Source organism: Neolamprologus multifasciatus, chromosome 12, assembly GCF_963576455.1.
Source record: "Neolamprologus multifasciatus chromosome 12, fNeoMul1.2, whole genome shotgun sequence".
NCBI lineage: Eukaryota > Metazoa > Chordata > Actinopteri > Cichliformes > Cichlidae > Neolamprologus > Neolamprologus multifasciatus.
In genome coordinates this window covers 37,067,821-37,085,769 of record NC_140450.1, presented here as the reverse complement: position 1 = coordinate 37,085,769, position 17,949 = coordinate 37,067,821, and the positions used below count along the sequence as shown (strand labels likewise).

Sequence of the window (17,949 nt, the reverse complement as noted above, 5' to 3'; positions counted from 1 at the left end):
GGAAGGTGTCGGGACGCTGGGTGGAGGGGGCGTGTGCACACTCACTGCGAGGAGAGGAAGGTGTCGGGACGCTGGGTGGAGGGGGCGTGTGCATACTCACTGCGAGGAGAGGAAGGTGTCGGGACGCTGGGTGGAGGGGGCGTGTGCACACTCACTGCGAGGAGAGGAAGGTGTCGGGACGCTGGGTGGAGGGGGCGTGTGCATACTCACTGCGAGGAGAGGAAGGTGTCGGGACGCTGGGTGGAGGGGGCGTGTGCACACTCACTGCGAGGAGAGGAAGGTGTCGGGGCGCTGGGTGGAGGGGGCGTGTGCACACTCACTGCGAGGAGAGGAAGGTGTCGGGACGCTGGGTGGAGGGGGCGTGTGCACACTCACTGCGAGGAGAGGAAGGTGTCGGGACGCTGGGTGGAGGGGGCGTGTGCACACTCACTGCGAGGAGAGGAAGGTGTCGGGACGCTGGGTGGAGGGGGCGTGTTCACACTCACTGCGAGGAGAGGAAGGTGTCGGGGCGCTGGGTGGAGGGGGCGTGTGCACACTCACCGAGCGACGGTTTGATCGTGGACACTTGATCAGAGAGTTTACAGCTGTGTTCTGCTGTTTATATTCCCTCCCACGCCGACGCAACGCTGCCACGTGATGAGCTGTATGATGTCATCGACCAGCAGGAAGCACTACACCCTAAAGGGGCTTCCACTGTGACGGGCGACTTCAACAAAGCCAAACTAAAGAACGTTCTGTCAAAGTTCTCCCAGCATGTAGACGTCACATCGCTCAGCCAGAACATCCTGACCAGCCTTCAGCAAATCAGGACGCTCCGGGCCAGATGACCTCGTGCTTTCAAAGCACTCGTGAACTGGCAGCTGCCTGCACAGACATGTCGCTGCTTTTGTCTTTAGTCCCCTCGTTTGTTGGACCACCATCATCCCCAAGAAACCCAATGTGAGCGGCCTCATTGGCTATCGCCCAGTAGCGCTCGCCGCCATCGTTATGAGTAGGGATGGGTATCGATACAATTTTCACGATTCCATTTTCGATTCTGTTTAAAAAGGAGAACACTAAGGTCGATTAGCTTTGTTTTATATCTTCTCTTTGAACAAGATAGAAATGTAGGAGTAACATGGCCTTACAAACTCAACAGTGAGATCTTAAGAGATCCAGCCTACGGCTCTTCAATGGGGGGTCACAGAGTCCCCGGGTCAGTAGCGTCAGTCATGAGAACTGCCCGAGTTTTAATTTCCCCCCCGAGTGCGACAAAACCCACAGACTGAGCAGCAGGTGTGATTCAATGTCCACCTTTTTGGTAGCGCTCGTCTTCCATATTAATTCCACTGCAGGATGCTTGGACACGTTGCTATGACGACAAGCACACAACCTGAACGAGTGCGACTCTGACTGCAGAAAGATTGATTGATTGATTGAATCTTTATTTTGAACATGTTAAAAAAGTACAACAACATAGAATTAAAAGAGACAAATAAACAAAGCAAAACAAAAAGAAAACGAGCAACCACAACTACAAATATCTTTTATGTTCAAAAAGGAGCAGGAAGAAGCATGAGCTTATTTAATCCCACCCCTTTTCCACTATCTAGTAATTTATAGACTACCGAAATACCTCCTTGCAATCACATTATATGTCATGTGTATTTTTATTTTTATTTTTTTTTTAATTATTATCCTTTGAAGATGAAGGCTGTGAAGAAGCCTCAGCTGGTTAAACTGTGTTAAATACAACACAAAGTTAGAAGTAATTTACTGCAGAAAGATGAACATGCCGAGGAGCAAACACCTCAGGTTCCTCCTTTGGTTCTCACGTGTTGTTTTAAAACACCAAGAGGATGATGGTGATGGTGAAAAGCACACAACCAGCAGGCGAGGTCACAATCTGCTCTGACCCTCAGTGCGACGGATTACACCTGCTCTCAGGTCCAAGAGTGGAAACTGTTCTGCTGCTACAGCAGAGCTGTCAGCGACCTGTACTGCTGTGTGTGTTGGTGTGTCTGTGTCTCCTGTATGAAGGGCTGTCTGTGCTGCTTCCAGAATCGCAGCGTTTTGGGGGATTATGGGTCGTCAGTGGCCACGAGAGGCCTCCTTCACTCCAACTCTCAGCTGGCGTCGGTTGGCTTCAGAGCCCTGCACAAACCCAGCTGGCTGCTCGTCAACAGGAAGGTGAGTGACTGAGGTCAGAGGTCACAGCATCAGTGGAGCTCAGCTGTTAAACATTTAGTGTTACTTTATTATCTGTGACATTTCCAATGAGTAGCATGAATTTACACTGGACTGTGTTCATGAAGTGTGTTCTGTAGTGATCAGTAACGAGTTCAACATCTACCTCCAGACTTCACTCATCAGCTTCTTTTTGTGACGTTTCTCTTTAACTTTTGTACTATTTAAACTTCAGCTTGTGTCAGTAAACTCTGACAGTGTTTTCATGGAGGTTCATGACGCGACTCTAAATGCTTCTACATGTTTTCACCATTCAAAGTTGACCAGGACAGTGTTTCGTGCTTCCTCGTCAGCTTCAGTCACAGATCACACTGAGTGTGTTGGCACTTACAGAAGGAGGAATGATAGAGCTCATCCTTCAGCTGCTGAGCCCATAATTTGCAGCCATAATCTTACCCACAATTCATAGAGCCACACTTTCAATAGCTCGTCTCTCCAAACTAACAAATGTAAACATTTTGATGAAAGTGGATCCGAGCAGGAGGAGAACCTTCTAACTGAAGCATGGGGGATATTTTAGTCTGAACAGCAGGACAGACCCTGTTTTTGTTTAGTCCTCTGATGATCACATGTGTGACATCAGGAACATAACAAACGTTTGTGTAGAACTTCTTGGCACTGAGTTTAAAAACCATTGGTTAGTGTCCTGGGTTTAGAAGTGGTCCATCGATGGCTGCACCAGAGTAACATGTCAGCCATCACTGCAGCTCAGCTGTTGGTAGGAAGGGGAACAATAAACCATATCTGGCCCTCTGTGGGAAACTATTTGTCCAAAGACCACGGTGACAACGAAACGTCTGGAAAAATCTTCTGTGAACTGAAGAGTTCAGTTTATTTTGACAGGTTTGAGTCCCAGCTGGTGCAGCACTAACATCACCACACCAGTCAGACATGGTGGTGGTGTGCTTTGCATGGCTGATTAATGAAACAGGAAATCTGCTCTGTACCAGGAACCTGAACGAGAACGTCAGAAACAAACCAGCAGGTTCACCTCTGAAGACTGATGAAGACTCTCCAGCACCTTCAGTGTTTAAAAAGGCCCAAACCCATCAACATGAACCTAAACAGGCTGCTCAGGCTGAACAACCCTCCAATGTGGCTGAATCCAAACTGTAAAGAACAGTTGGCCTAAACGTCTCCACCTCGGTGTGAAAGACTCACTGGGACTTATCTTAAAGGCTTGATGGCAGCTGTTGCTGCAGTAGCCTAGTGGGACGACTGCCAGTGAAGATGCTGTTAAGCCCAGTATGTGCAGGTGTCCTGTGAGTGGGAGACATTTAGAGAGCTGGCTATGAAGGAGATGGTCTGTAGCTGCAGGACACTCTTTGTAGTTCATTGTCCGATGCAGAGCCATCAGGTGATCCTCACCCTGGTGTGCTCTCTTCATGACCTGAGGTGCTGAACACGAGCTGCGTTGGTCTGCTCTCGGGTCGTTTCCTGTATCGCTCTCTTTGATAACAAGCAGGATATTTGTTGCTGCAGAATTTCTTCCAGCTCTCTTCTAGAAAGGGAGAAAACCACTATGTTAAATTAATGGAGGGGTGATTGCAGATTGTAGGGGGGGGGGGGGGGGGGGTCCTCCCAACCCACAGTAGTGCAACATGATCCTACTGTCTCTGTGTTCTTGTTGAGAGATGATCCAATGCCACAGTAGGTGTTTGGCTCCCTCTTGTGGCAGAACCGGGTGTTGCATGCATGGGCGCCACACGTTTGACCAGGTGTCATGTGGCTGGACACGGCTGACGCGCTTCTCTTGTGGGAGATGCTCGGCCGTCCTCTTCCTCTGGGGGACCAGCTGTCTGTGACTGGGGGACCCTGAGTGTCAGTAGGTGGGATGTGTTTTCTAGGCCAGTGGGTTTGGATGCTGTGATCCTGTGGAGCTGTCTGCAGGGGATTTTAAGTGTCAGCATGCTGCTGGTGCCCAGTGACCTGGACAGACATGCAGCGAGTGGGTGGAGGTGTGGGCACGGCCTGGGTCTGTGAAGGCACAGCTGCACGGCGTCTCCCTCTTTCTTCTTCTCTTCACGCTGCCGTGGCAACGGTGGTGCCAAAAGGGCCGGCGCCTGAATGCACTCATCAGAGATGTCACACGTTTCCTTTTTCAAGAACAAATTCAGCCACCTCGCGTCGACGGTGCTGAAAGCCCTCTGTGGCTGCTCCAGTGAGGTGGAGGCGTGATGGAGCCCAGCTCTTCCCAAAGCTCGCTGCCATCAGCTGAGCAGAATTTGTCCTTCAGATCTGTCGGTCCACGTACACTTTCAGTTGGACAGTTTCACCAAACACTCTCTGAAACAGCCTCTCAGCCTGTGAAGTTTGCAGCATCATAGTGATGTTTCTTATTTGGATCATTGCTCCTGTACAATAAGAGTGTATTTTTCAGGCGATGCAGTTTGATGCGAATCATTCCAAGCTGCACATAGTGAGCAGTGATGGTGTGCTAACTCTGTCCCCGGCAGCACTGGGAGAACTGTGTGGCTGCCCAGTCCTTGTTCCGGAGCTTTTGCCTGACTCCGGTCAGCCTGCAGACGGAGCTGCTTCCATACTTGGCCAAACTCACCAGCCCTATGAGGAACCAAGGTAAGTACACGGGCACACGGGGGGGCTTTCAGGGAAAACCTGTTTTAGTAAGGAGGGGAGTTTGCAGACAGATGTTTGTGCCAACAAAATGAGCTGTTGTCACTGATGTCACAGAAGTGTGACTCTGCAGCATCATTCGGAGGATCCAAACAGTACTGACAGCGCTCCAGTGGTTCCACTTTTAAAATGGATTAAATTCACTCAAAGCACTCACCAGTTTCCCTTTCTCATACGTGCAGAATGATGGAATAAGGCTGGAACAGGAGAAAATGTGCAACACATGAAGCGCTGTCAGCATTTTCCAGATGCACTGCAGTGTAGCAGCGACACAGCGTTACTCAAGCCAGGGTCCTGCTTTCACTGGAAACTTTCAGTAGAACAGTTTAACAATACCTGAAGGAATTTCAGTTACCTGAGCACGCTGACACTGAACAAACATCCTTCCTGGGATGTTGTTCGATCTTTTTAACCAGCTGCTTAAAGCCCTCCATTGCATCCATGTCACTGCTCAGTCACAGAGGTGCAGCAGTGATGCTCAGCTGGGCTGGTTGTAGTTAAAGAGCAGGTTTGTTGTTCCCACCTGTCACTGTGAGCTGTGAGCTCGTCAGGCTCACTGCTGGGCTGGTTTGCTGAGCACCTTTAATACATCACGTCACCGGATCCATAACTCAGTGTGATTTATTTAATTGTTTTTGTGACTCGTGTGAAAATGATTGCTGATGTTCTCACAGTGACACAGACAGTACAGCTCAGAGCCGAGCATCGTTACTGTGAGAATCACATGTTGAGTCAATCGTAGTTGTTGCAGTGAATTTAGGTGTCACTCACATACCTGACATGATGTTAATGATGTTAATGAGCACAGCTGTGGACTCATGTCTGTGCTGCTCTGTTCCTACAGACCAAATAACATTTATCCAGGATGTGGGGCAGATGTCACTGAGGAGATTCTCCAGCAGGTACCACACTCTGTTTACTGTCAAATAGCACAGAACAGTCTTTATTGTCACTACACAGGTGTAGGGGAGCAGGTAGAGCAGCAGTAATTAGACTGAGGGTTGGATGACTGTTTTCTTTCACCAGCTGTTTATTCCTCGGCGACTGTTTGGTCTTTGTTGCTGATCTTTCTTTAGTTTCCTGGAACGTGTCTGTAGGTTGGATGTGGTGCGCTTGTTTTATCAGCTCTGTTTGTGTGGCTACAGCAGGCTGAGGTAACTGTGATCAGACCGACGAACAAATGTTTCTGTTGTTTTAACAAAGTAAAAGTATTCTGACAAAACAGTAACAATGCTAGCAGAACTTTGTGTTAGTTCTTCTACAGCTACTGCAGTGTTCATATTTGCTATTGTTACAAATGTTTTAAGAGTTTTCTTCTTTTGTCTCTTTAAAGTTCTAGTTGTGCTCCTGTTGGCTGTTGCTGTGGATACTGTAACCCAGCGGTCTCCAGCCTTTTTTGCGCCATGGACCGGTTTATGCCCGACAATATTTTCATGGACCGGCCTTTAAGGTGTCGCGGATAAATACAACAAAATAAAACTAGTACCGGTACTGAAAAAAGGAAGATTTATTCATAACACATGTGAAAAGACCCAGGAAAACCGAGTAAACGATAAAAACGATAACAAAATAACGCTGAAAACCGATAAAAACCCTGAAAACTATACATTTCACACCTGAGCCTCAACTCTCGCGGCCCGGTACCAAACGACTCACGGACCGGTCCGAGGCCCGGGGGTTGGGGACCGCTGCTGTAACACATCATAGTGGGGTCCCGTGTCAGTGACCTTACGTTTTAACCTGATCTTTGACCTCTGACCTTTGGTTTGCTCTTGTGTGTCCAGATTAAAACCAGAGGCTCTGACAGACAAAGACTCAGGCGAGCTGGAAATGGACAGTGAGGTGGAGGAGGAGGTGAAAGAGGCAGGTGGTGCTGAGGAGGGTCTGCCAGCTAGCCAACCCCAGCCCACCTTAAATCAAGTCCTCCTAGAGGACGAAGACCTGACCATAGAGGAATACATCAGTGACTGAGCCCTCTGTACTGATACGTTTGTGTGTTCTAGAGGAAGTTGTTAAGTTGTTAAAGTTGGTACTTTTCACAGTCACAAACCCACGGTGGCCCCCAGCGTGACTCCCAGCAGACCCAGCTCCTCCCACAGATGAGTGTTTCTGCCTCTGGGGTATCATCATTGTCCCACAGAGCCTGCATGTCATCCTGTAGTTTTACACAGGCTGATAATCCTGAGGATCATCCATCTTTACAATAATCTAAAAATCTCTCAAAGTGAAGCTAAATTATTTGGTTCTGTCAGTTAAACTTATTATTTATTGGTTTTGCTGAGTGACTGTTCAGGATCAATGACTGTTCCCCGTTACAGTCTGTGTTTAGTCAAGGATCAAGTGTATGAATAAATGTAAGAAATGAATGTCGTCTTATTGTTGGACACACACACCTTCTTTCAATATTTACTCAGTTTCTAGTGACGCTCTGCAACATGCTCCATCTGCTGATGGTGACTCATCGTCTACAGCTGGACCAACACACTGAACTACTGCGTCATAAAGTCGACTGCGTGAATGAAACAAGTGTGATAGCGTTGAAAGCAAATGTGGACCATTACAGAAACAGTATCATGTGCAGCATCACAAACGTCTGTGATCCTCCTACACACCTGTCAGCAGAACCTGTTTCACCTGAGACCACTGTCAGTCACACGGTGCTGTTAGCATCACGTTAGCCTTTACATCGATGTAGTTTCATGTCATGCTCATCGCAGGCTGAAGGATCCAGTGCTGAGGGCTACGTCTGATTACCTGTTGGTATATTTGTTGTAGAGAAATGACCGAAGTGCTGCACTCTGATTTATTCAGGTTGTGTTGGACAGAACTAGGAGACGTCTTGATGCTCAATCATCCAGGTAAGGTTGATTCTGTTCATGTGGACGTTTCAATGGGAGAAACACTTCATCATCATCAGCTGACTTCTTCAGTCTCAGCTGACTGCAGGTTTCCAACCTTAGAAACAGGATGTGTACAATGACTGAAACCAGCAGCACTGATTGAACACTGGGCTGGGAGCTCAGTTCCACACAGGGATACTTCCCCACACTGAGGGCCCACTGGATTGGGCCATGGAAAGTCTTGGAAAAAGGTGAAAACATGGATGACCTAACAGCGCCACACACGGGAAACTTAGGCTTTGTTTCTGTACAATGAGAGGAAGCGGAGCCAGGTCGTCATTGGAGTTTACTGGCTGATTCATCACAGGAAACGTCAGCTGCAACCACAGACTTTAATATATTGAAGAAGTTTTTGTTTTAAATAAAACTTTTTTCTGTATCTTTTTTTTTTTTTTACAAATGCTGGTGGTTGTTCATTAAACTTCATTTGCAAACGTGACCTGTTCAGAACTAATGATGATTGTTGGTAAGTTCAGCACAAGGAGCTGGGTCAGGTCACCGACCAGGCCGGTGGTTTGATCCTCGGCTACTCCAGTCTCCAAGATAATAACCCCAAATTGCTCTCTGGTGCATTAATGGGACTGAATGTGTGACAATGTTAGAAAAGGTGCTCATATTTGAACTGGTGAGTGAGACGTGTTCTAGTAGAAAAACACTATCAGCACCATTTACAGGGAAACAACTAACCGGGATGTTAGTTTGGTCCTCGCGTCTCCGAGTACAGTTTACTCTTAACTGATGTTGTTATGCCCGTCATTGTAGAGGATTATCTACAGAGACAAACCCCCCTTGTCAGGTAAGCTTCTCTTCCACGTTAAAGAAGTCTATAACAATATCTGAAACCATGTTTTTACTGCACTATCAACAGAGTCTGACGCTCAGCCGTCTGACGCACTCAACAGTAAAAACTGTCTTTTAATAACAACTTTCTTTATGCTGATTCTACATCAGGGTAGAGAAACCTCAACACGTTGCTGCAACACGTTGCTGCATAAAGAAAGAAGTTGTTATTAAAAGACAGTTTTTACTGTTGAGTGTGTCAGACGGCTGAGCGTCAGACTCTGTTGATAGTGCAGTAAAAACATGGTTTCAGATATTGTTATAGACTTCTTTAACGTGGAAGAGAAGCTTACCTGACAAGGGGGGATAACTGTAGATAATCTACCCAGGAATATTTCTTCATATACATGTTCTTCTGTAAATGGATCATATTATATTCAGAGGTGTTTTTAAGGTTGAGTGTGTAGACTTATAATAAACAATGCATGATGCTGGTTAATAAACTTCCCAATAACGATGAACTGGAGAGTGCAGCTTTTATTTCTGTGCTGAGGTATTCAATCATGTGACTGCTCTTTAAAAACGATGAAAGAAGACTGGAATATGTAAACAAACATAACCAGTTAATATAAAAACCAGTCAATCGGACACACCGGAAGTCGTTCCGTGTCGGCGCGTGCACTCTGCTCGAGGTTTCAGACGGGGTTGGTCGCTTCTGCGCGAAAAGCTGTTTTTGGACTTTTTAATGTGTATTTTTACTGTCTTTTTTCCGTCTCCGCTCTAACTTAGCAGGTTTCACTCTGAAACTATAGTTTCATTAAAACGGATCTTCATCCGGGTCGGAACTCAAAAGCTACCTTTGTCTCAGGTTCGCAGGTAAGAGGAAGTCCTTCAGAAAACCGCATAAATGTTGGCATTTTAAAAACACTTCATATCTTTAACGTCGTTTCTGTCACATGTCGTCTAATAATCACTTGTATTCTTTTGCTTTGTGTGTTTAGTCTCTGCTGTGTGATAGTTTTGTTAGCCTCCACTTAAAGTAATGTAGTCAAGCTAGCCCCCGCGTGCTGTAGCAAGAGAAGTGATTTCAAAATAAAAGCGGCGAGCTGGCCAACGTGATTTCAAGATGAGCAACGAAAAAGATGAGATACAGACTCGTGCATAAATACAACAAAGGAATATAAATGTATGCAAAGGTAATAATTAGAAAGTAGCATTGATGCACATAATAAATAAATAAATAAATAAATAATAAAGACTGTGTCTTGATGCATTCTCAATCATCCAGGAAAGTAAATCTCAGAAAGTTGATTCTACTATGAACAGAATCAACTTTTGGAGAATAAGACTGTGTGTTAACATTAAAAACAGTCAAGTCGTGGTTTCTGAGTCCAGTGTGGCTGGAGAGTAAAAACTGTTCAGGAGTCGTCCTGTATAAGGTCGTTTGGAGGCGTGGCCCCTGATTGACCTGAGGTGCGTCTGGAGGGCAGGGGGTCAAACAGGTGGTGGTGTGAGGGGTCACCTGTAACAGCCCTAGTTTTCCTGAGACAGGAGGAGCTGATGATGACCTCACGTGGTAGCAGAGGGCAGCCATTGATTTTGGTCAGTGTTAATGAGCCTCTGCGCAGCCGCTGTGTACCAACACCAGGCAGGAGGAGAGCACGCTCTCCACTGAGGAGGGGTGGAGGGCCAGCAGCAGCTCCTGGTCCAAGTTTTTCTTCCTCAGGACACGGAGGAAGTGCAACTGCTGTGAGGTCGGTGGCGACGTAGGTGCCCGAGAAACCTGAAGGTGGAGACAGTTTCCACCTGTTTCCATTTATAATGAGAGGGAGTGGATCGTTTCATTTTGAAGAAGCCTGCTGTGCAGGGTGGTGTTAGCAGCACACGCAGCAGCCGTGCACGTGTCCCTGTCTGTTCACTTGCACTGCAGTTTCCATTTTAAGCTATAAATGTATCCAGAGAGAGCAAAAAATCATTTCTGATAAATCCTAACTGTTGCTTTCTTCATCCACGCTGACACTGCAGGGTCACGTTTTCTGTCTGCATGTGTTTGATGTTCACATTCAGGTGGCAGCATTTGTTTCTGATGGACTTTTGTTTGACTCTGTGCTGTATGTTGAACAGAGACTTTGAAAAAGAACTTCATCATCGGCACAACTATAACTATCTACTATAGTGCTGTTCAATATAACGATATAAAACCGTCTATCGTTTCATTTTATGCTATCGTTTGTTTCGTGGTGTCGCAAAATAAACTGTTTACAGCAATATTTTTCATGTTTTGATGTCACTGTAGTTATTATTAATTTCTTAAAGTTCTCTCTTTCTCTTATATTTAATATAACCACACTACAGACAGACAAGCGCCTGTTTTTATGCGTTGTTGTTGGCAACAACGACGGTAACACCATCGCGTGTCCGCTTGTTTATGTTCCACATAAACCTTTCACAATAAAGCTCAAGATCCTGTTGAGACTTTTCAAAATAAACTGAATCACGTGAAAGATGCAGATTATTTACGGATGAGAAGTAAAAAAGACGCCAGGTGCTAAAAAATAAAGCTTAGACTCAAATGTTATAAATGGTAAATGGCCTGTATTTATATAGCGCTTTACTAGTCCCTAAGGACCCCAAAGCGCTTTACATATCCAGTCATCCACCCATTCACGCACACATTCACACACTGGTGATGCAGCTACATTGTAGCCACAGCCACCCTGGGGCGCACTGACAGAGGCGAGGCTGCCGGACACTGGCGCCACCGGGCCCTCTGACCACCTCCAGTAGGCAACGGGTGAAGTGTCTTGCCCAAGGACACAACGACCGAGACTGTCCAAGCCGGGGCTCGAACCGGCAACCTTCCGGTTACAAGGCGAACTCCCAACTCTTGAGCCACGATCGCCCTCTGTTAGAACAGGCTTTTCCCCGCAGCACGCCGTGTAATAAACACTCACAAAGAAAACGGCGCCGTTACAACTTATGTCTAAAAATGTATCGTTTCATGCATCGTTAAAACACTCGACTCCAGCTACATGACGCACAGCTGGAAACACTTCACGCAAGTCGAGCTGCCCGAGATTCACAGAACTTACAGGAAATGTTACATTTTTGTGATTTATATCGTTATCGGACGATAGATGAATTATATCAGGATATGAGATTTTGGTGATATCGCACAGCCCTACTCTACTATACACTTAAAAAATAAAGCAACATGTTGAAACACATCAGATCTCGATGGGTCTTGATCTCACTCATGTGCTTGTATGCATGGCTGATACGGTCCAGGCGTGCTCTTAATGACATGATGGATGGTGTCCTGGGGCTCTGCTCCCAGATCTGGACCGAGGCATCACCCAGCTCCTGAACAGTCTGCGGCCTGGTGGATAAACTGAAACATAAAGTCCCCGAGGTGTTCTGTTGGATTTAGGTCTGGCAACCACAGAGGCCAGTCAATGGGTTCAATTCCTTGATCCTCTAGGACATTGGTGTCCAACTCCAGGCCTCGAGGGCCGTGTCCTGCAGGTTTTAGATGCGTCCTTGATCCAACACAGCTGATTAAACGGCTAAATGACCTCCTCAACATGTCCTGAAGTTCTCCAGAGGCCTGGTAATGAACTCATCATGTGATTCAGGTGTGTTGACCCAGAGTGAGATCAGGACACCGGCCCTCCAGGCCTGGAGTTGGACACCCCTGCTCTAGGAACTGCCTGGATACTTGAGGTTGACCATCGTCGTGCACCAAGAGGAACCCTCGACCCACTTCATCAGTGCACATTGGACAGCAGGTCCAAGGAGTTCATCCCCAATGACAGTCAGGGTGCTAGTGGCTAGCCTGCAGAGGTCTGTGTCCCGTGGACGTATCCCCAGGCCATCACTGACCCACTGCCAAACCAGTCATAGTGACCGATGTTACAGGCAGAAAGTGGCTCCTGCTTCCACGTCTGTCCCAGAGTGAACCTGCTGTGAACATGTTACTTTCAGCTGTAGCTACAGCCTTTACTGTAACAAGTGCAGTGTGTTACTTTGTAACAACTCTGCGTGTGATACTCATCCACACTGAACAGAAGACGAGGCTGTATTTCATGTTCCTGGAGCTTCTTATCAACAGTGTCGTGCATTTTAATGTTCTATTATAATGACTACATGCACCTCATTTACAATGAAACAAGAAAAATGCAAATAAAAATTTCTGCACATTCAGGCAAAAATCATAAAATCCCATCCAGACTTCTGTGCTCAGACTTGTACGCAGGAATATCTACGGACTGGCTACTTGTCTACACGCAGTATTTAAATGTGTTTACCAGCTGTGATGAAACCAGTATGTGGCCTGTGACCAGTTTAGCTGGGACCTTTTTCAGATGGAGGAGCTCAGTGAGGACTGCAGCCTGAACGATGATATGGTGGATGGGGACCTGGGTGATGGGTTAGGAGTCACGACAGCACTCAGCTCCACGAGGATGAAGAGTGAAAGAGTGAGCGGTCGCTCGGAGAGCCGGCTGCTCAGAGCAGACCCGCTGCAGTGCAGCAGTCGAGCAGGAGAGGTCGTCTGGACTCCTACAATACAAACTGCAGAGACACAGCAGAGAGCCCAGCGGGAGCTGTCGTACTCTGGTAATAATGTGTGTTTCTTACTGTTGTACAGAAGACACCAAAGAATATACACCATATCAGCACATTTCACCATTTTAATTATAACTGGCTAACAATTTAAAGGCCTTGGATTTCTTCAGTTGGACGTGAAGAAGCTTTTTGCATCAGCAATGAAATGTCTTCAAAGAACATCTGAACTCTGCTCATTCTGTCTTAACTTAGCAGTGAAACATCCATGACTCACATCTCTGGCTCTTTAGAAATATTTTAGTGTTTCAAATGTTATAATACGACACTAGTTACAGCTACGCTAGCTAGTTTGGGTTCTGCAGCCTCTGCTCAGTTTGAACATCTTTGACTACACTGACGATGTTGTCTTGATAAAAGAGTCCTCTGTGATTGTATAGGCTCACTCGTTGACCTGTCTAAAGACGAACTCAAGGAAAGACTACAGGAAGCAACTAAGGTAGGACAAAAGTATAGCTAACGTAACTAATGTTGTCAACTTGATTGTAGCCTGGAAACTAACGAGTGCTGCTTCTTTGTTGGCAGATGATAGATGTCCTATGCTGTGAGCTTGATGTAGCACACCGTTACTTTGAAGGAAAATATGAAGCTCTGAAGATTCTGCAAGGCAAGGTAGAGCAGCACATTACAGCTTGTAGTAGCTAGGTTAACTTCTCTATTAACAATATTTACTTTTAGGACTTTTGGCAAGACATTATGCCAGATTGAACTAAGTTTTAATATAAATTATAAAAAGAAAATGGAATGAAATAAAAGTTTGATTCTAAAGGAGAACATGACTTAGTGTTTGGTAGAGCTGCCACAAACGATTATTTTGATAGTTGACGAGTCACCGATTATTTTTGCGATTAGTCGACTAATCAGATCATCAAACGTACAGCTTATTGCACCAGCAGCATCTGCTCTTATATAACTATCATTAGCTTACAGCTTTAAGTGTTTAAGGTCTGTGCTAACTAAAAATAAAGACAAGATGATAGTTTATTAAACTTTAATGAAATTTGCAGATTGTTTTGGTGAAGTTTAATAAACTCCTTGCTATCTAAAATATAACAGGACACCGGAGTAAATTCTCGAGCATCTCACACTTCTGATAATCAGCTGTCTGCTTGACGTTTATTCAGCTGTGTAAAAACTATAACTTTAATCTCAGCCAAACCGATTTACTCAGGAACAAATAAAATACTGAAAAAAAAAGCCAAACAATAACATTTTAAGTTATCTAAGTGACTTATATATCATGTTTAACCTGAGCAGCGAAAGACGGCGGTGGGTTTGAAAACGATTAGCCGGGAGTCCGGTGTTCTCACGGCTCTAGTGAGCCTAGCCCCCGGCTAGCTATCGAGCTAGTGGCTAACAGACGTCTCCGAAAACGTCGGAGCGCTTTTGAAAATATGTGGTGTCTTGATAAACTGAGCAGATATTTGAGGTTTACACAGCTACATTCTCGCCTGAAAATATGTTAAACGTTTATTTTGTGACCCAGAAAGAATAATAAGAGTAATATTAAAACTAACTAGCTGCCGCCATTGTTGGAAACTGAGCTGGGCTGCGCTATGAATTCTGGGACACAGCTTCTTCTTCTTCGGGGTTTAACGGCAGCTGGCATCCTTGTACATGCAGTGCTGCCATCTTCTGTTTCAGTCCGTTATTACACTCTTAAATCCTACTACTTATTCCTGCGTCTGTTGGGATCTTACAAAGCTTCAAACGACGCGTCGACTATTAAATTAGTCGTCGACGATTTCGATAGTCGACGTAATCGTGGCAGCCCTAGTGTTTGGGGAGAAACCCTGTTGTCAAGAACAGCATTAAGACATTTCTTGTTGGTCTCCAGGTTTGCACATATGTTAGAAGGATTCTGGCCCACGTTACAGAAACTCTCTGAATCCTTTTCTTGGCTACTGGGTGGCAACTTGAAGCTTCAGCTTCCTTCATAGGTTGTTCTGTAGCATTGAGGTCTGTCGATCACTCCATGACCTTAATATGCTTCTTCTGTAGCCATTCTGTTGTTGCCTTGGCAATATGTTTTAGGTCATTATCGTGCTAGATGATCCATCCTTGACTGATCTATAGTGTTCAGGCTTGGGAAGGAGGTTCTCGTCCAAACTTTTACAGTACACTCCCCCATCCATTGGCCTGTCGATGCTGTGAAGTGTCTTCTTCAGCAGAGGAATTGCAAGATATCAAATATCACAACCCCCTTGGTTCTGACTACTTCCGACTGCACTTCTCCAGTCTGAGTGACATTCGATATCATTGCTTTAGATCGTACTGGTGTGGATCAGTGAATCCACGTCTCGTCCACTACACTGCTTGATCCATGTAGAGGAGTCTTGTTGGTGATCTTAGTGAGGGGTTCAGGCTATGCAGAGCAGCAGTGGGGACACAGCATCTCCTCGCTAAATCCTGAACTTCATGGCTACTTGAAGTGTTGTTCGTCACATTCCTATTGAGTTCTTGATGAAGGCTCTTGGAGTCCTGTTGATCTCATACAGTTCTATGAATCATGACATTATTATGAGTGATAGGCTTACTTTAATCAGTCCAGGCGCTGCACAGTTTGGTTTGTCTGATCTGCCAGTTTGTCTGGATTTAGAAGAAGGAAATCTTGGGACATCGGTGCCTTTATGTCTTTAAGACGTGTTGGTAGTTTAACTCATGTGTGTCACCTGTTTGCAAAGATGATTACCATTCCTGTGTGAAGACTCACGATTAATATACAACAACTATCAGACAGAATTCAAACCAGTGCATCACAGTTCCTTTAATACACACATTGATGGTTTGGAGGAAGTAATTATTGAAGTTAGTACCGTCATAGGAAAAGAGAGAGTCTCAACAAATATAAACACTTATTTAAGCCCACAGATTTATCCAGAATAACCAAACGCAGTTAGAGAAACTTTATGGCTCGTGTGTTTGAAATTAAAGGGGAAGGATTGACTTTACTTTAATTATTTTAAATGTCATTGTACAAGCAGAGCCTGCCTTGTGTGCCCTCAGAGAACACCACTGATTAAAGAGTATGTGCACGTCATGCATTTAATGTGAGACTGACCCGTGTGTTTCATGTGTAAAAACATTTTCCTTTAGTCAAACTGAAACTAGTTTCTGTAGTTATAAACTGCATGAAACTCCCACAGAAATCAGTTGATGAATGAAAACTATTGTTTATTGTTCACAGGCCATTCTCGACAAAGCTACGAGTCACACTAAAAGTGTGCTGCAGAAAACTGAGGAGAAAGCCAAAGCCCTCGAGAAGGTAACGTCATGTCTGGTTTATATAAGAGCAACTCAATTAAAAGTACATAAATATAAAAGAAGCTCAGATAAGGTTGTAAGGAATCGATCTGTTAGTGCTAAAACTCTTCTTTCCTGCTCAACATGAACTAACTAAGCTGTTCCTGTTTAAAAAGATATTTTTCCATTTGCAGTTACATGCTGACCACAGGTTATGTTATCAAGGGGGGGCTGTAGCCCCCTGTAGGGTCTCCCATGGCAAATTGGTCCTGGGTGAGGAAACAGTCATAGAGCGATTCAGAAGACCCCTATGAGATCAAAGGAGCACCTAGTATAACATTACCGGGACCCTAAACCTAACCCCGGGAGGTTGCTCACGGGCGAACATCTGGTGGTCGGGCCTTAGCCCATGGGGCCCGGACCGGGCACAGCTCAAGAAAGGGGCATGAGCCTATCCTCCTGTAGGCCCACCACCCGCAGGAGGTGCCGTAGGGGTCAGCTGCAATGTGTGTTGGGCGGTGGTAGGAGCGGAGGCCCTGGCAGACTGATCCCTGGGTACAGACACCAGCGGTTGAGACATGGACTGTCACCTTTCTGGTGAGAAAGATGTCTGAGTTAGTGAAGTTGAGAGGTACTGGATAGATATAGTTGGGCTCACTCTCCAGTCTCCTGGAGAGGGTCTGGTCCTGGTCTGGTTACTACCGTTTATGTCAGAACCGGATACCGGTACCCATCCCTAGTAAGCGCCGAATGACGGCTCAGAGTACCCGGCCTTCTTGGGCGGGGTCCTTGAGGGTGCCCCAACTGGGGACTCTGTTGTCCTACTGGGAAACTTCAACGCTCATGCAGGCAATGACAGTGGGACCTGGAGGGATGTGACTGGGAGGAACGGGAGCAGCATTTTGTTACAGGACTTATGTGCAAACCAAAGTTTGTCCTTAACATGTTCAAACATAAGGGTGTCCATAAGTGCACGTGGCAGCAGGACATCCAGGCTGCAGGTTGATCAGGTCTGCGGCCATATGTTCTGGACACTCGGGTAAAGAGAGGGGCTGAGCTGTCAACTGATCACATCCTGGTGGGGAGTTAGATCAGGGGGTGGGGAGGATGCTGGACAGACGTATAGTGAGGGTGCGCTGGGAAGGTTGGCAGAGGCTCCAGTCTGTGAGATCTCAAACCTCCGGCAGGGCTTCAACAGCAGTTTGAGAGAGACTGGCGAGTCCCACAGTTATCCTTGGTTTAATCTTGACAGGGCAGCAGCTCTGATGCACAGGAAGTTCACCCGCCTTATCTCCCATTTCAAAAATAACATTCTATGTTTTAAGCAATTGAGTTTCAAACTTGGATGTTGACAAAAGATCAAACTCTGCTTGAAGTTTCAGGTGTTGATCATACAGAATGGGAGAAGTGGCATATTGTGTGTACATTTCCAATGGTTGATTCAAAAGTTGTTTTGTCTGTGTTGACCGTTTTTCTGGTGAGAGGGAAACGAGAAGGCCTGCGTCCTCAGACGAGCCTCCCATAAAGTGCCTCTCAGGGGTAT

General features: G+C 45.9%; 2 protein-coding genes and 1 long non-coding RNA gene across 5 annotated transcripts in view; all 3 read left to right on the top strand.

Moving 5' to 3' along the window:
- LOC146507493 (uncharacterized) overlaps positions 1-1,509 on the top strand; it is a 2,529-nt gene extending 1,020 nt beyond the window's left edge. The window contains exon 2 of the long non-coding RNA XR_014877392.1: positions 501-1,509. This is a non-coding gene — a long non-coding RNA (uncharacterized LOC146507493). The remainder of the gene's footprint in view (positions 1-500) is intronic.
- The window catches only part of rad17 (RAD17 checkpoint clamp loader component), a 23,639-nt gene extending 16,561 nt beyond the window's left edge, over positions 1-7,078 (top strand). The window contains exons 13-16 of the mRNA XM_085181542.1: positions 2,041-2,169; positions 4,683-4,803; positions 5,705-5,762; positions 6,645-7,078. Of these exons, the coding sequence (XP_085037668.1) occupies positions 2,041-2,169; positions 4,683-4,803; positions 5,705-5,762; positions 6,645-6,831 (495 nt within the window). The 3' untranslated portion in view covers positions 6,832-7,078. The remainder of the gene's footprint in view (positions 1-2,040; positions 2,170-4,682; positions 4,804-5,704; positions 5,763-6,644) is intronic.
- A 1,858-nt stretch (positions 7,079-8,936) lies between these two features.
- ccdc125 (coiled-coil domain containing 125) overlaps positions 8,937-17,949 on the top strand; it is a 29,750-nt gene continuing 20,737 nt past the window's right edge. Inside the window, exons 1-5 of one of the 3 annotated variants that reach the window (XM_085181547.1) lie at positions 8,937-9,416; positions 12,889-13,157; positions 13,544-13,602; positions 13,689-13,775; positions 16,351-16,428. In XM_085181547.1, the coding sequence (XP_085037673.1) occupies positions 12,905-13,157; positions 13,544-13,602; positions 13,689-13,775; positions 16,351-16,428 (477 nt within the window). In that variant the 5' untranslated portion in view covers positions 8,937-9,416; positions 12,889-12,904. Of the gene's footprint in view, positions 9,417-12,883; positions 13,158-13,543; positions 13,603-13,688; positions 13,776-16,350; positions 16,429-17,949 lie in introns of all 3 variants that reach the window. The other 2 variants (XM_085181546.1, XM_085181548.1) reach the window with 2 other exon arrangements.